Source organism: Neomonachus schauinslandi, chromosome 8 (assembly GCF_002201575.2).
Source record: "Neomonachus schauinslandi chromosome 8, ASM220157v2, whole genome shotgun sequence".
Taxonomy (NCBI): domain Eukaryota; kingdom Metazoa; phylum Chordata; class Mammalia; order Carnivora; family Phocidae; genus Neomonachus; species Neomonachus schauinslandi.
The window spans coordinates 118,770,287-118,787,858 of NC_058410.1; the positions used below are offsets into that span (position 1 = coordinate 118,770,287).

General features: G+C 48.4%; 2 protein-coding genes across 3 annotated transcripts; both read right to left on the reverse strand.

Annotated features, from left to right (window-relative positions):
* Positions 1 to 78: 78 nt before the first annotated feature.
* Positions 79 to 3,885, reverse strand: C8H6orf136 (chromosome 8 C6orf136 homolog). Of its 2 annotated transcripts, XM_021696982.2 has the most exons (6): positions 3,639 to 3,885; positions 1,930 to 2,322; positions 1,549 to 1,637; positions 1,163 to 1,363; positions 459 to 528; positions 79 to 381 (listed from the first exon to the last, which is right to left on the reverse strand). In XM_021696982.2, exons 1-6 carry the CDS (start codon positions 3,708 to 3,710, stop codon positions 268 to 270), a joined length of 939 nt encoding a protein of 312 aa, XP_021552657.1. In that variant the 5' UTR covers positions 3,711 to 3,885; the 3' UTR covers positions 79 to 267. The 2 variants fall into 2 exon arrangements, with proteins under 2 accessions (XP_021552657.1, XP_044773329.1); XM_044917394.1 differs by lacking the exon at positions 1,930 to 2,322 and having other exon boundaries at positions 3,639 to 3,795.
* A 3,018-nt stretch (positions 3,886 to 6,903) lies between these two features.
* ATAT1 (alpha tubulin acetyltransferase 1) lies at positions 6,904 to 17,342 on the reverse strand. Its single transcript, XM_021696929.1, is given in 12 exon segments — positions 6,904 to 6,937; positions 7,472 to 7,641; positions 7,643 to 7,716; positions 7,881 to 7,952; positions 9,477 to 9,545; positions 9,647 to 9,692; positions 15,801 to 15,902; positions 16,105 to 16,218; positions 16,341 to 16,401; positions 16,526 to 16,617; positions 16,719 to 16,779; positions 17,236 to 17,342. Coding segments are annotated over 12 exon segments (1,002 nt in total).
* Between the last annotated feature and the right edge of the window lie 230 nt (positions 17,343 to 17,572).

Sequence of the window (17,572 nt, forward strand, 5' to 3'; positions counted from 1 at the left end):
GTCTACTGACTGAGCCAGCCAGGCGCCCCAAGCTTATGGGAACTTCTGAGATGCAGAGAAGGTGACAGGAAATTCTCATATATTCACTTAGACTTTATTATTTACAAGTTAAATTACACAGCAGCTTTACACAGCATGAGATGGCAAAAAAAGGAGAATAAAGAGGGGAGGAAGCTGGCTCCTGAGATTCTCGGCCTCCGCCCCCACCTCTTCCTCTTGTGCGTATATAGCGAAGTCTTCAGTGCTGCCTTCATCCCAGTTCCTGGATCAGGTCTTGGAACACAAGTGTAAGTTGGGTTCTGGCTCTGACAGTCCCAGAGCCACCAGGGCTCCCACTAGCAGCTTCTTCACAGGCGTTGGGGCCGAGTGTGAAGGCATCAGCTGCAGGGACAGAGGTTAATGCCAGATGGTGGATGTTCTACACCTTCACCCCATCCCCACCCAGCCTAAGGACTCACTTTGTCTAGGCGATGGCGACAAATGAGGCCGCTGGAATTCAGGTAGAAGGTGGAATAGGCATCATAGGTCCTGGTGAAAGGAAAAAGGCTTACTGAGGGAGGTGACTGGTCCCAAAGTTTAATGCAAGCATTTGTTTAAGCCATAGTTCCTAAATTTTGCTGCATATTAGATCACCTGGAAAACTCCAAAAACTCCTGATGCCCAGGATGTACCCTGTCCCACTTAAATCAGAATGTCTGGCACCAATATTTTTTAAAGATCCTTAGATGATTCCACTATGCAGCAAAGTTTGAGAATCACTGGCTTGGGCTGAGCCTAACAATTTCCTGGGATTCTATTCTATGCCAGAAATTTACCAAATACTCTACCTAAGGTTGTGAGGCTCAACTTAGCAGACAGGAATTTTCATTTGTTCACTAAACACTTGAATGACTACCATGTGCCACATAATGTACAAAAAGGAACTGAGCCTAGAGGTTTCCTAACACACTCAAAGTCCCGGATTTCTGTTATATTAAAATAGTTCCAATTTTAGTATATGTGCTGCCGAAGCGAGCACTGTTATATTAAAATAGAGAAAACAAAATCCCTGCCCTCAAGGAGCCTGCAGTCAAGTCAGGGTAGATCAAGGATTGTCTGGAAGACTAGACCAGAGTCCTAAAGATAGGATTAGGAAACTGGATCTTTTCTCACTTCCTCTTACCGATAAAGCTCTTCCTTGTCACGCTTGTAGAAACGCAGAAAGAGCATGTGGATGGGCAGCCCCACAAGCCGCCAGCGGGCTTGCAGAGTCCAGTTCTCTGGGTGGCGGGTCAGCTGTAGAACCTCCAACCGAAGCTGTGCAAAATAGTTCCAGGCCAGGAAGCGGCAGAGGGTCAGTGACAGAATGTACCATGTCCGGCCCCTGGGAAGAAGGAATGGGAAAGATCGCTCATGATGGCATAATCAGAAAACCAAACTGGCCTCTGTCTGGGGAACGGGAAACAGTTGTGAGAAGTGGCAGGACCTTCTCTGGTAAATGAAAAAGATCAAGTAGAAAGCACGCAGTGCTTTTCCTCCCCAAGGCCCTACCCGTGCCTGGATTCTCACTTGGTACGGATGTTCAGGATCTCATTGATGAATTCCACATCCGATGAGTAGAGAGTATAGTCGTGGGAGTGAAGGAAGAGATTGGGAAGCTAGGTGGAAGAAGAAGGCATCAGCCCAGTAGGAAAGAAAAGATGATCCTACTTCTCAGTTTTCTCTTTTTGATGCTTCCTTACTCCCCTCTGAGTAAAAAGTCATCTCATCGCATGTTTAACTTCTCTTAAATCCAAACTGAAGAACATCTTTTCCTTGGGAAATGTTTATAAGATATATACATGCCTGCCTCGTTAATTCCAAGAAAATCCAGTTGACTAACCCTCTACTTCCAAGTATTACCTACATCCCTTCTCACTGCAGATGAAAGCTATTTTCAAGCTGACTTACCTCTTGTCTCAGTCTCTCATACATGACAGCCAGGTGTTCCTCCATACTCGGATCTCCTGGTGGAGTGGCAGGGGAAGGGCAGCAGGTCCCAGGGGCTTGGAAAGGTATCAAAGCCCCAGGACAGGGGCAGGGAGGTCCCTCAAATAGGCTCCTAAGCCCATCCAGGCAGCCGCTATGCATCTCAGGTCCTGGCCCCTCCTCCCCCTTTCCTGGAGGGAGAACCACCCATGGTGAGCTGAGGGCCTGGATCTGAGGGAGAGGTAGTGGGGGAGCTGGAGGCAGCAGCCAGATGGGTGGGGGTGGGGGAGACCAGAGAAGATAAGATGGAGAAGTAGTTGTTGTGGAGGGGGGCCAAAGGGGTGGGAATGGTAGAGCCCGTGGAGAAAGCTGGTCCTAAGGAGGAAGAATAAAAGGGAAAAATATAAGAATCTAGCTGCCTGATGCCCCCTCATCTAAACTCTGTTCATTAATACGCTTCCAATCCCACCTGCTCCTCCTGACAGGAGGAAAATGGGATTAATTCATCTCCATCTCTACTGAAAACAAGAGGAAACAGGTACAAGTACTTCCCCCCCAAAACGTTAGTAAATACATTTACATTTGTTTAAGATCCCAACACTGTTTAGGGGCAGTTACACCTCTCTTACAGAAAGAATCCTAATATTTTGAAAAATGAACAAAGGAACGGAGCAACAGATTTTAGTGTACTGTGGATGAAATGATGTAGCCCTTAACAAAACTCCATCATTAAGTGTGTGATGGAAAAAAAACATCCAACTGTAAGTAGAAGACACTTCTCCTAGCTCTGATTACATTGTGACACCTTGGGCACTCTCATTCCCTATGCCTCTCTCATAAATGTCCTCTTATAAACGAGGACGATGAAGCCACACTGAATTTTGAGAACCATATGACGTAATAAATGTAAATAAAACTTCCCCATCTGTAAATTGTATGCAAATGTAAGCTACTATCATTTCGGGCTCCTCTAACGACACAAACAAGCCGAGACCGTTGAAGGCTGGGCTCCATTCCTCTGGTTTACCGACGTTCCAAGTGCGACGGGCGGGAGGTCACCCAAAGTCAGGCCTAGCCCGGGTCCCTCCGCTCTCAGGGAGCCCCTGGGGGGCGGGGGGGTCTCACTTCCGGGAAGGCTGGCTGGCCCTGCGGGTACCTCGGTCCCCGAGGCGCCGTCTCCGCCGGGGGCGTGGCCATTTGGCCCGGCCCGGCGCAGGGGCCCGAACCGGATCCACCCAGGCCGGCCTTCCTGCCCTGACCGCTATCCCGCTGTAAGATGCGCCGGCTGCAGAGGGCGGCCGGCAGGTCTGTCTGGTCGGGACCTGGGAATTCCGGGGCGGCTCCGCGGCCAGGCTGCGAACCTCTCCGCCCCTTGTCCTTCAAATCACCTCCAGGCACAGGTAACCGCGGAAACGCCGGCGAAATGCGGCCGCGCCCCGCCGTCCCTGGTTCACTACCGCCTGCACGCCCTAGACCCGGGAGAACATCCCGTGCACGCCACGTCGCGCTGCGCCGTCCTGGAGTCCCCGCGACCCCCCGCCCCTCCACACACCGCCCCGCACAGGTGAGAAGGGGCGATAGGACGCCACTGCGCCTGCGCCTAGGGGCGCGCGCTCCGCCCCACACGCCGGTTCTGAGGAGGGTCTCTCCCCGCCCCCTCTCCTCCCTCCCCGTTTCCCCTCTGCTCTCACCTGGGGGCGAGCCTGGTACGTGCGGAGGCAGGGGCCGAGACGCCGGGCCGCCCCTCGGCTGGGCTGGTACATGATCTAACGGGAGCGGAGACAGCGCCTCCAGTGTCCGGCCTCTGGCCTTCTCACAGGGGAGAGCGCGCCCCGGAGCCGGCTTCTTGAAGGGGAAAGGGGGGGGGTGGGGGTTGAAGGGGCTGAAGGGAGGGAAACGGAGATGTTGCGCGCTTGCGCACTGCAGCGGGTTCCAGGGAGGCGGTGAGGCACTTGCCCGCAGTGAGTGCGCCTGCGCTTGCCGGCTCTCGAGGCCGTCTCAGAGCGCTTGCGCAGTTATTTAGATCCTGGCGGTGGCGGTGGCGCTTGCGCAAAAACCTGGGAGAAAATGGGCCTGAACCAGGTACAACGAAGAGCGAGGGGTGGGGTTGAAATAATGACAATCAACTTGCAGTAGCTCTCGTGATAAAAATAAATACTTTTATTACTTAGGTTAAAAATAAAATACAAGTGACTTGGCATTGATAAAGCCTGTTGAATTAATGAATGAATGCATGAATACATCCATTATGAGGGCGGGCTCTGGCTACCTCCTGTAGTGAGAATACTGACTTTGAAGGTGTGAGGGGGTGTTGCGGTCACCAAGGCCTGGTGCTGCGACGGTCCTGCAAGTTTCGAATGAACCTGGCGTTGAATATGTCCCCACCCATTGTCCAGGCCTGGGCTGGTAGGGCCTGGGCCTGGGGAGGAACTGTGTGCATGTGTTCTTCCCCATACCCAGCCTGTGTCAAGACCTGCTCCTCGCTGGCAGACCTGGTAGGTGGGAGGGAGATGGAGAGTGGGTTATAGGGATATTAAAGTGGCAATTAAGAGCAGAGACTCTTCAGGGTCTGTCGGGCCCTGATGTAGAGTAGGACATACGATGGCATATGAGGCTGAAACCGTCAGTGCTACATCCAAATTTGAAACCCCTCAGTACCAAAGGTAAGCACGAGTTGAGCCTATGGGGAAAGAGGGTTTCAGGATATTAGGTTGTTAGGTAGAACAGTTTGTGGGAGGAGCTGGTGTTCAGAGGAGAAAGGAGCTGAGAGTGATGTTAGGAAAAGGAGTCAGAGGTGGTGGGAGGCTGGTGGAGGAGGGGCTCAGACCTCACCTATTCTCTGTTTCCTGTTCCCCCTGCTTCAATTCTTGGTTGCCTATGGAAACACCAGGCATGTGCATGGGAAGGCTGGAGTAGGTAGTGAATATGGCCTACCTGATTTGAGGGTAAAGAGAGATGAATACTTACCTGTATTGGGGGATGAGGAACTCAACCCCCCATGGCGGCTGTAGCAGCAGCTTTGGGCTACCAGCCCTGGGGGAGCCCCCCTGTAGAAGAAATGGGAGATGATGGGGAAGAGGCTATAGGAAGAAAGATGAGTGGGTATGGAGGAATCAGAGGAGAGGAATGAAAGGAATAGTACAGGAAAAAGAGAAGGGTAATTACCATTCCTATGGGGTTTTAAACTAAGCTGTGCCTCAGAAAAGGGGAGGGAGCTCATTTTATACCCCAAGACTTTCTGGAGCAGTTCTGGTTTGTTGTTGTTAAGGTCAAATGTGTTAAAAGTAAGGCTAAATGTGACCCAAGTTATGCCAGAAAACCAGACTCAGGCAAAAAAATTTGTTGGACGAGGTGCCCTGGTGTTTGGTTTAGAAAACATGGTTACTTTAATTATAGGATACATCAGACCAGAGCGAAATAGGGAGTGACAAGGCTGAATTCAGGAGGAAAAGGAATTGTCTTGAGAGAGGTCCAAGGATGGGGGAGAGGGCAAGAAATCAGAATGGGAAGAGGAATTCAGGGAATAGTCAGGAGACAATAAGTGGATCCCAGAGATGTTGCTAAATCTTGACATTTCAGCAATGGCTGACCTACGCTAAAGGGTAGAAGTCACTGGGAAGAGCTGGAGGTTTCTGGAGGGAATGGGGGAGTAGACCTAGAAGCCTATACAGAGGGATCCAGGGACTGACAGGAGACAGAATCCGCAGAAGATCCAGCAGATCACAAAGGTAAGGAAGATCAGAGGACCAGGGATCCCAGGGAAAAAAATCAGGTGACACACAAATGAGGCTGAGACCTGAAGTTTGGGGTTTTTTTGATTTTTTTTTTTCATTGAAAATGTCCATTTAAAAAACACAAAAGAATGCACACTTTATTCAGACAACACTGAAAAGGAGAAGGAAAAGGAGTTGGGAGAGAGGGAGATCCTGCTCCCAAGTACTGGGATGGGGGAACACAGTGGGGGTACCTGATCTACCACACATTCAGAGAGTAGGGAGGGGGAAGATGGCCCATACCCTGGGTACGGAGCAGGGGAAGGTTCTTGCTATGGAGAAAGGGCCAGAGGAAGAGTTCCCCTATCACCTCGAGACAATCTCACAAGACTGCAATATATAATCACCTACCTACCGGGGCAGGGTGTATGCGAGAGAGGATCCCAGAAGCTAACAGATACTTGAGACTCAGGGCTTGTCTTCTGAAACATGGCTAAGAGTGATCCCAGGATACTCAGTGGGGATCTACTGCCAAGAAACAAACTTCCTCACAGAATCTGGATCTGGGGGAAGTGGTGGTATCTTTAGAAGTGTGGGGAGTCTTTAGAGCCTCAAAGCAGACATCAGCTTAGGGGTTCCCAGACACATACACAAAAAATGGGGAGATTAAGAATTTGGCAATGTTGAGTGGATCCCTTTGGGGACTGTCTTTATCACTGAACTGCTCTGAAGCAGAGCTCGTTGGCTGTCTTCAGCAGGCTGAGAAGGTAAGTATGGTAGGCAGCACAAAACAGTATTCGAGCCACCAGTAACACTGTAGAAGGACTATGGGATTTACTCCATGGACAAGACTCCTTAAAAGGTTTCCCTGGCACAGGAGGCCCTTGGACCTTCCTAAGGTGTTCTAGATTCTAACAGCAAGCAAGAGTGTGCTTCTCTGGATAATGAGTATGAGCCACCCAACCAAGGGATCTGGCAGCGAATCAGGCTATCTTGTGGGAGTGTTCAGAGCCCACTTAGGAAAAAAGGCGTGCTTTCTACAGTAAGAAAAGCTACAAAGTATTAGGCCATCTGGGACCCTGACAACACCTTTGCCCAAGAAAGAAGAAGAGGGAATCCTACGAGCTCTGTCAGGTTCCACTGGAACCTGGGGACTACAATGGAAGAGTGGACCTGGGGTTCTCAGGGAGAAGGGGCTCTGCCTACCCCAGGTCTCCCAGGGAGGGAAGGGAGTAACTATCTGTCAGTATCGACTCTCATCAGAGCGGGGAAGGGAGCTGTGGAAGGGTGTTATGGACAGGAGAAAGGGAAAGGGAAAATGGGGGAGAGAGAAAAACAGAAAGAGAAGTCAGAGGTGAAGAGAAAGCTAGGGAGAGAAATCAAGGAGATGCCCCCTCTGTTTGCTGGGATGGGTTCCTGCTATACAAAGGACTAACATGAGGCCAGTGGCTCCCCAAACTGTCAGAAACATTGCATCTTCCCAGTAAGCATTAAACCAAGATTTCCCCAATACGAGAGACTCAGTTCCCCCCAACCCAACGGATCTGTTATTCCTATCCTTTCTCCCATCTCTCACTTTAAAAACTAGAGTCCCTAGACTCCATATAAAGTACTATTCTACTCCTTCATGTAACTTATTTCCAGACTGCTCCCACAAATCTGGTCTAATATACTCTTCTCAAAAGGTGTCAGGACTCTCCAATCCCCCTGTCCTATTGCTTCTCATCTCTGGCAGATCCAAACTGCCCTTTGCCATTGCTAACACCCTCTTTGACAGTTCTGAGGCTCCCTAACCCTCCAACTCCTATTACCTGGTGCGCCGACGTTGGGCTGGGCTGCCCCCAGGGTCGGTAGCAAGCAGAAGGCGGGCGGTAGGGTGTGGGGGGCAGAGGCGCAGGGAACGCAGCAACTCCTGTTCTGGCACAAAGGGGCGGAGGGGACCCCGTTCTGGTGAGTTTCCCAGGCTGCTGGAGCGGGGGGGGTGGATGGGCTGGAGGCGTAGCACGGCGAGGGGCCCTGTTTAGGGGCCACGGAGGCTCCACAGCTACCTTCAGAACTGGCAAGAGGGAAAATACAGAGCAAGACGGAGAAAGAAGAAAAAGGAGCAGAGAGTGATGACAGCAAAGATTTGGGTAGAAAAAAGAGAAATCAGAGCCTTTAGAGAGAACTACTTGTCCTGGGTTAAGGCCCCCAAGCCCAGCCACCCTACCCGAGTCTTACATTCTCGGTCACTAGAGGAATATGGCTTAATGTCTCCCTCTGCTCTCTTGGGTGGCAGCTTTCTTGCTGGAGCTGACAGTGGACAGGACACAGACAAGGTAAGCATTAGAAGATATACTTTGCACCCCTCCTCCCAGTTTACTACCCCCTTGACCCCAAACCTCTGCTCCCTCACACCACAGTTCCTCCTGGGGAAGGAGAGAGTTCAGTTCAGCTCCATCGCAGAAGCTGTGGCAATGCCTTCACACCAAGAGGGAATTCAGGGGAAATGCTGGAGCACTTTTGAGGGGAGCCAGAAGGAGCAGGCCAAATGCAGAGTTGGGGGAAAAGTTCTAGGGGGAGACTTGGGCCTGGGAGATGCAGGAGAAAGGTGGCTAAGGGAGGCAAGCTCTTACTGTCAGTGGGTGCTGTCAGGCCCCCCTGGGATTCTGGGGCAGTGGAATGGTCCCAGCCGGGCCCTCTAGATGAGATGGACAAAGTCCTTGGTTAATTAGGAATTGCTTTGGAGAGATCAGGGGAGGTTAGGGTAGGGCAGAACCTCTCCTTCTAGGGCAAGATTGAAGCTTTATTAGGAAAAACAAAGTTTGAGGAGAAAACAAAGACATTTGGAGTTAGCAGAGTAAATGGGAGGCTAACATACTATCCAAAGCTCTGCTTCCCATGCCCTCGCTTTTCTATTTGCTCCCTCCCTTTCCCTCTCAAGAGGTTCTCTATTGTGTGTGGCAAAGGAGAGATTTCTCAGCAAATCCACTTAGGCTTTATCCATGGTCCCCTCCCCTGTGGGCTTGGGCCCTCACCGCCCTTGTGGGCCCTCACTCCCTCTCACAGCCTGTAGTCAGCAGGAGCTGGATGGGGGAGGCCTTGGCAAGCAAAGCGAGTCCTGGATATGAACTGCCTCCCAGTGCCCGACACTGGTCAAAGCTAGTAAATGGTAACAGATTGTTCTTTGGGTAGTGGTTACTCCCTTTCCTGGCTACGGAGGAGGGGCGAGCTAGCCACAAAGCCAGCTAGCTCAGCATGGGGGCACTTCTGTGCAAGCTGTGGGAGGCAGTGAGGAAGGAGTGGGGCTCAGACTGGCAGGGAATATGTGTGTATGAGGAGGGAATGGGGAGCTTGGGCAGCATTTCAGTACCTCCTAGATTTGGTTTCTCCAGATTGATTTCATTATTTGGTTGGAAATATTATAAAATCTGAGCGTTATTTTCTAAAACTAATGTTGAACTTTGGACCATTCATGTCACTATTCTATGACGGAAATGGAAGGGCTGACCGCACTTGTCTGTCCCTTGACTGACAGAAACCTGAGGGGTCTGCAAAGGAAGGTGACTCTGGCCTATTTTGATGGGCCTGAAGCAGCAAGAGACCGCATCAATATCAATCATCAAACAGGTCCCAATGAGCTCACTTAGTTAAAAGTTCTGACAAGCGTAAGATGTACTAAGCTCATGAGGGCAAAAGCAGATGGGTAACAACTGCTGGAGACTTGGGCTGCTTGAGAATTCTCCCAAATTGCCCACAATTGCACTGTGCCCCCTGTGGCCTCCAGAGGAACTAGCCACCATAGCCTACAGTTCCGCCCATTCACTGCAGCTTTACCAGCGGGTGTAGGATCAACCATGGCAGCGCGAGAGTGTCGAGATGCCCTCAGGGAGGGAGCAGGGGGCCCTGTGAGAAGGAAGCGGTGGTGCCCCTCAGTGAGGGTGCCAGTGGGATCAAGAATCCACCTCTGTCCTTCCCCTCACCCCAACTACTTGGCCAACACTTACGATGCTGATGGGCAAAGAAGCCTTCGAAGATCACAAAGTTGTTGACCTATGAGATGAAACAAGTGAAATATACGTTGTTCATTCAGCCATTCACCACTACACGGGGACACAACCTGGTCCCATAAAAACCACAGTGGGAGGAACAGAAGCCAGCCTTCCTGTCCTTGTTGACAGACTCACTCAAAAACTCAGACCCTGGTAAGCTGATCCTAAAAGTTGATATGGAATTATAAAGGACCTCAAATAGCCAAAACAATCTTGGAGGATTCACACTTCCTGATTTCAAAACTTACAAGGTATTGGAATCAAAATGGTGTGGAAGAGGCCTGAAGCTAGACATACAGACCAATGGCATGAATAGAGTCCAGAAATAAACCCATGTGTCTACGGTCAATTTTCAAGGGAGTGCCAATACGATTCAATGGGGGGAAACACAGCTTCTTTAACAAATGGTGCTTGGACAACTGAATATTCACATGCAAGATAATGAATGTGGACCTCTACCTCACATCAGACAAAAATAATTTCAACTGGATCAAAGACCCTAAATGTTTTGGGTTTCAAAAATTTTTTTAAAGTTTATTTATTTAAGTAATCTCTGCATCCAATGTGGGGCTCAAACTCACAATTTGGAGGATCAAGAGTCACATGCTCTTCAGACTGAGCCAGGCAGGCACCTCAAAGATCTAACTGTCAAGAGCTAAAACTATGAAACTCTTAGAAGGAAACATGGGGGTGGGGGTGCTTGGGTGGCTCAGTCAGTTGAGCGGCTGACTCTTGGTTTCGGCTCAGGTCATGATCTCAGGGTCATGAGACTGACCTCCGCATCAGGCTCCGTGCTCAACTAGAAGTCTGCTTAAGATTCTTTCCCTCTGCGCCCCCACCCTGCTCATGCACTCTCTCTAAAAAAAAAAAAAGAAAAATGGGAAAATCTTCATGACCTGGATTAGGCAATTGTTTCTTAAATATGACACCAAAGCATAAGCAACAAAAGAAAAAAAAAATAAACTGGACTTCGCCAAAAGCAAAATCTTTTGTACTTTCAAAGACACGATCAAGAAAATGAAAAAACCCACAGAATAGAAAAAATATTTGCGAACACTACATCAAAAACTAATGATGTAATGTACGGTGATTAACATAACAATAAAAAATTTTAAAAAATATTTGCAAATCATACATCTGATAAGGGTATTATATCTAGAACATATAAAGAACAGTTACAACTCAAGAACAAAGAACACACTTTAAAAATGAGCACAAGGGGGCGCCTGGGTGGCTCAGTCGTTAAGCGCCTGCCTTCAGCTCAGGTCACGATCCCAGGGTCCTGGGATCAAGCCCCGCATCGGGCTCCCTGTTTGGCGGGAAGCCTGCTTCTCCCTCTCCCACTCCCCCTGCTTGTGTTCCCTCTCTCACTGTGTCTCTCTCTGTCAAATAAATAAATAAAATCTTTAAAAAAAAAAAAAAAAAGGTGGGGCGCCTGGGTGGCTCAGTCAATTAAGCTTCTGCCTTGGGTTCGGTTTGTGATCCCAGGTCCTGGGATTGGCCCATGTCAGGCTCCCTGCTCCATGGGGAGCCTGATTCTCCCTCTCCCTCTGCCTGCCACTCCCCCTGCTTGTGCTCTCTTTCTCTCTGTCAAGTGAATGAATAAAATCTTTTTTTTTTAAAGATTTTATTTATTTATTTGACAGAGAGATAGCGAGAGCAGGAACACAAGCAGGGGGAGTGGGAGAGGGAGAAGCAGGCTCCCCGCTGAGCAGGGAGCCCGATGTGGGGCTCGATCCCAGGACGCCGGGATCATGACCCGAGCCGAAGGCAGACGCTTAACGACTGAGCCACCCAAGCGCCCCAAGTGAATGAATAAAATCTTAAAAAAAAAAAAAAAAGGAAAACGACAAATGTTGGTGAGGATGTTGAGAAATTGGAATACTCGCACATTGCTGGTAGAGGATGTAAAATGTTGTAGTCATTGTGGAAAAACATTCTGTCAGTTCCTCAAAAAATTAAAAGAATTACCATATGACCCAGTAATTCCACTCTTAGGTATATACCCAAGAAAACTGAAAAGATATGTGCAAACAAAATCTTACAAATATTCATCACCAAAACATGGAAACAACCAAATGTGAATCAGCTGATGAATGGATAAACAAAATGTAGTATATTCATGATAGAATATTATTCACCCATAAAAAGGGATGTAGTACTGATATATGTTGCAACATGGATGAACCCTCTGAAAACATTATAGTAAGTGAAAGCCAAACATATTGTAGGATTCCATTTATATAAAATGTGCAGAATAAGCAAATTGCCAGAGAGCAGATTACTGGTTGACAAAGGCTGGGGAAAGGGGTATGGGAAGTGACTGCTTAATGAGTTCTGGGTTTCTCTTTGTGTGATGGAAAAGTTTTGGAATTAGCAGGGATAATCAGACAACACTGTGAATATACTAAAAACCACTGAACTGTGTATTTTAGATAGGTAAAAGAGTGCACTTTATCTCAAAAACCAAAAGTCTGTACCCTACTTTTTAGTTCTCCCAGGACCCAGGCTAATGGAGACAGGGTGTACAAAACACCAGGGAAGAAGAGGCATCCAAAACTTTCAAAACAGAAGCTTAAACATACACACATAAACACACCAGGCCAAATGGCTTAAGTATACAAATACTGAGAATAACTAAGCTTTAAGTAGGGTTCAAATGGGTGGAACGGTCAAGGGAAGACATGCTGGAGGACAGGGTGCCACTTTGATAACTAGTAATTGACTTAGAGTGATTTCATTATATTATCATATTCAATTTGGCCTTCACAACAATCCTTGGAGTCCCTGTGTTAAAGAGTAAAGGCTTGGAGACATGGCCTGCCCAAAGCCAAGCAGCTAACAAGTGACAGAACTGGGCCTCAAGCCCCAGACTCTAGCTGTAGCAGTTCAGCCAGGAATAATACAGTGTAGTCATCAAGAGTGGGAAATGGGTTAATTAATTAAATTTAAATTTAAAAAATAGCAATAAAGAAATAAATAGGGGCGCCTGGGTGGCTCAGTCTGTTAAGCGGCTGCCTTCGGCTCAGGTCATGATCCCAGCGTCCTGGGATCAAGCCCCGCATCGGGCTTCCTGCTGGGCGGGAAGCCTGCTTCTCCCTCACCCACTCGCCCTGCTTGTGTTCCCTCTCTCGCTGTGTCTCTGTCAAATAAAATCTTAAAAAAAAATAAATAAATAAATAAATAAATAAAATGTTTAACATTTTTTAAAAAAAGAGTGGCAATGGGTTCAAATTCTTGCTCTGCCACTTATTAGCTATGTGAACTTGGTCACTAAATCTGTATAAACCTCAAATGGAGTCAATAAAAGTACCCACCTCAAAGAGATGTATAAGGATCAACTGAGATGATCCATGTAGATAGCACACAGAGCTCATGAATCATTGTTTACACGATTATTTATACTCTATGTTTTGGTCTTATAGGTTACCTGGCTATGCCTAATACTGTGCTCCTTCCACTGCTCTCCACTGCCTCTTAATGGAACAATGTACAAGGGGAGGACATTCTAAGTATAAATAGACCCTGCCTGTTTCCTGCCTTGACCCTGTCTAGCCACCCACCCTCCTCCAGAAACAAGCAAATGCCCAGCACTCCTGCCACACCAAACTGCCTGCAATACCCCAGAAGATAATTGAATACCTATCTGCTTTTGCTCATGCTGGTTCCTGTATATGAAATGCACTTTAGCCTGCCCACTTGTCCACTGTCCCCATGACATTCACCTTTCAAGATTAAGCTTAAGTCAAGCCTTCCTTTACCCAATCCCCACCCCAAGGAAGCACTCACCATGTCTTTATGCCTCCTTTGTAAGCACATCAATCAAATCATATTAGAGTGGATTAAATGTCCATGCTCTGAATCCAAGGCAAACTTGTCAACCCAATCCCAACCCCTCCTGCCCATGACTTTGCTTCAGCAATTCTCCTCACGTTCTCTGACATCATCACATTTTCTCTCTACCAAGGCATTCTTATGCTCTTGGTTCTTCCAACTGAAAACAATCAACCCTCTCTTAATCCACTTTCCCCTCTAGCTCTTGCTCTTTTTCTTTGTTCCCCTTAAAGCTGCATTTTTTTTTTTTTTTTTAAGATTTACTTATTTGAAAGGGGTACCTGGGTGGCTCAGCCAGTTAAACACCTGCCTTCGGCTCAGGTCTCGATCCCGGAGTTCTCGGGTCGAGTCCTGCATCGGGCTCCCTGCCGGGCAGGAAAACTGCTTCTCCCTCTGCCCCTCACCCCACTTGTGCGCTCACGCTCTCTCTCAAATAATAAATAAAATCTTAAAAAAAAAAAAGATTTACTTATTTGAGAGAGAGTGAGCTTGCAGGGCGAGTGGGGGGAGGGGCTGAGGGAGAGGGAGAGAAATCCTCAAGCCGACTCCCCGTTGAGCATGGAGCCAGACAGACACAGGGCTCAATCCCAGGACCCTGAGGATCATGACCTGAGCTAAAATCAAGAGTCAGACACTTCACCGACTGAGCCACCCACATGCCCCCATTAAATCAGCATTTAAAAGAGTGGCCTGGGGCGCCTGGGTGGCTCAGTCGTTAAGCGTCTGCCTTCGGCTCAGGTCATGATCCCAGGGTCCTGGGATCGAGTCCCACATCGGGCTCCCTGCTCAGTGGGGAGCCTGCTTCTCCCTCTCCCACTCCCCCTGCTTGTGTTCCCTCTCTTGCTGTGTCTCTCTCTGTCAAATAAATAAATAAAATCTTTAAAAAAAAGAGTACTCAAGGGCGCAAGTCCTTGAACCATTTGTCTTTCTCTATACTCACTCCTTGGTGACCTCATTCTACCTCACTGCTTTCAATACCCTATGTATGCAGAGACCTTTCTATTCCAAACCTCTTCTCTTTTTAAGCTCCAGAGAAGTACCCAACTGTCTACTCAACCTAGGATTAACAAAATCAAAGTGGACTCCTACTATATCTTCCCAAGGCTGCTCCACCTACCATCTCTGTTACAGAAACTTCATCTGTCCAATGGCTCAGGCTGAGTTTGGGATCATCCTTCACTCCTTCTTTCTCTTTCTCCACAGATAATCTACCAGGAAATCTTATTTAACTTCAAAATATTTAAAATCTGACCACCCTTTACCCTCTCTACTGCTACCATCTTGGTTTGAGCCACCACCATTATTCATCAGGATTGTTGCCTCCTAACTGGTCTACTTGCTCCTATCCTTAACAGCCAAAGTGATCTGGCTAAAAGTATGATGGTATCATCCCTCTGCTCAAACACCTACCATGACTCTCCTCTTTCCACTCAGAGCATAAGCCAAAGCCTTTACAATAACCTGTCAGATTGGAAATATTATTCCTCCCCCGCTGCTGCGTGATCTAATCTACACACTCCCCTTCACTCCTGCTGCTGTAGCCACACCAGCCAATTCACTTGCTCAGGCACATCCCCATCTCATGGAGTTTGCACGAGCCATTCCTTTTGCCTGGGATGCCCTCTCTACACTCTCCATTATCTGACTCACAAGCCCATGCACTCCCATCCCCACAGCAGTACTCGCAAGCCTTCTTAGTGGCTCTCATCTTTCCAGAGCACGTATCATCAACCATAGTAAATAGTCATACATTATGTTTGTCTCACCAACTAGGATATAAGCTCCACACGGGCAGAAACTTTTATCTGTTTTGTCAAGTATTCCTAGTGTCCAGAACAGTGTCAAGTGCTCAATAAATACTTGCTAAATGAATGGATAGCATTAGTAACGTTATACTGTATTTACTTATACACAAACCACATTCTCCATACAAAGCCAAAGCTCCCAAAGGATAAGAAATATATACTTTTCTGGGCCTTAATAAACATTGAGTAAAGACCTCTGTAAAAACAAGGAAATACAAATGAGCTGGTTATGTTTGGGGCACAAACATATTACTGGGTATACAGAACAGCAAAAAATTAAAATAGATGACTATGAATAGCTGCAGAATGAGAGATGTTACCACACAAAAAAGGAAAAAAAAAAAAAAGGAAGAGCTTAGCTGTATGAAATGAATCCTATATAATGGGGAATAAGAAGTGCTTGGAAGATGCCACTTCTTTGCTGAGCATTAGTAAGGATCAGTAAGGATCTACCCTCTGAAACCTCTAACCTGTGGAACTGTGGTCTCCAGGTTGTAATGTTTATTCAGGAACTTAAGCAGCTTCTGTGAGGGTCGGTCAATGGCCAGTTGGTGTGGTTCAACTCGCTCCTTCTGCAGGGAACAGGAGACTCAGGGTAGGAGAAGGTGGGGGGAGAGCATGCCAACAGGAACCCAGCAGCCTGGGAAGGGAATAGGAGGATATGGGAACATGGCAGGCAGGAGGGTGGAAGGCAAGGGCTCTGGAAGGGCTCAGCGCAAAGGGGCCTTTGATCTCTATTTTGGATGGACTGGTGAAAAGATAAGTAAGTGACACCTGCAACATATAGTGGAAGAGTTCTCGCCCATGGCCATGGCGCTGAAGTGACTCATGGATGTAAAAGTCTAGAATGCAAAGTGGTTCTACCTCATTGTGAGCCTCACGATCATCCTACGAGATAAAGAAAAACAAGTACCTTTTAGGACCCAGACATCGTTGCCGCCTCCCAACTCCCAGCACTTTTATTCTTAGAAGCCAAGGCATGTGAACTCTCAGCTTCCAGTAATACTCACCAGTACAAAGAGTTTCTTGTATCCAACTTTAAGGAAGCCGATAACGGCTCCTTTTCCAGCCCTGTAGGATGGGGAAAATAGTAAAACAAGCTAGTAGCAACTATTTGTAAGGGAGAGTCAAAAAAGGAAGAGGGATTGGGGGAGGAAGGAATCAAGTATGGGATGGAAGGGCATTTGGCACTCACGGTCGCGCTGAAGTGTCTTTGAGCACATACATAACATGGCGGTTACTCTGCATCCTTGATGCACTGGTGATGGGAGCAGGAAGATGCTGAGCCTGCCGGGAAGATAGACTTTCTGCAAGTCCATTTCAAAGGACCTATGCCTCCCTTATCTACTGGCCCCAGAGAGCTCCTCCATCTAAAGACTCCCCAATACCTTGGCAGAAGCCTTGCCCAGTTCATCTACAATGGTCATAATTTGCTGCTGCAGATCAACACTACAGAAAAAAAGAAACAAAGAGTCAGATACTCACTGAATTAGAGGGTCCTGGGAACGTTGGCCACAAGCTCAACCCAGGTTCAGCACTTAAGACTCTCTGACCTTACGTTGGAGACCTCCGATCTGATTTTCCACCCCACCTTTCTGGAACCCAAACTTCTGCCACACCTCTTTTTCAATACATTACACTCCCCCCTCCCTGAGGTTTATTGTGGGGAAGCAGGAAGGGCGTGTCAACCACATCCTTTGGTTAGAACAAATCAGGCCAAGGAGTGAAAGGTCACAGATGCAAGTGCCCATCAACTCCACTAGGTCTAGGGTCAAAGGTCACCAGAAGGTTGAGCCAGAGCAACAAAAGGAGGTCACTAGTCAGTGAGAAGGGGGCGTGGTGCCTGGACCAGGTTTTTTAGAAGAACAAGGAGAGAAGGGCCTTGGGGCGGGTTTGAGATGTCACCGGGCCGGCGTTGTGGTTCCGGGTCGGCGGGCTGGGGGTCGCAGGTGCTGATCCAGCACCGTGATCCGCTCCGGGAGCAGCGCATCCACATCGAACGAGAACTCCATGGCCCATTGTGCGTGGACGGACCCGCCCCGTGCCACGTCACTTCCGCCCCTCCCTGAAAGGAGGAGGTTGGGGGAAGGAGAGGAAGCACTTCAGGGAGGCTTTATTTCCCCGCTACGCAGGAGGGGCTCAGGACCCGCCCCTAGGGGGCCGCCCCACCCTCCTGCCCATCCCCCCTCATCGCCCCCACCCCTCCTCCTCCCCAAACTCCCGCCAGGCCAGTCCCTTAACG

What these genes read in the sequence shown, in the direction of transcription:
- C8H6orf136 (XM_021696982.2), bottom strand. Translation starts at nt 3,710, where the DNA reads ATGTACCAGCCCAGCCGAGGGGCGGCCCGGCGTCTCGGCCCCTGCCTC. An exon ending in ATGAGAGACTGAGACAAGAG is followed by an intron (nt 1,638 to 1,929) that starts GTAAGTCAGCTT and finishes TCTTCCACCTAG; the next exon opens with CTTCCCAATCTCTTCCTTCA. An exon ending in GACAAGGAAGAGCTTTATCG is followed by an intron (nt 529 to 1,162) that starts GTAAGAGGAAGT and finishes TCCTTTCACCAG; the next exon opens with GACCTATGATGCCTATTCCA.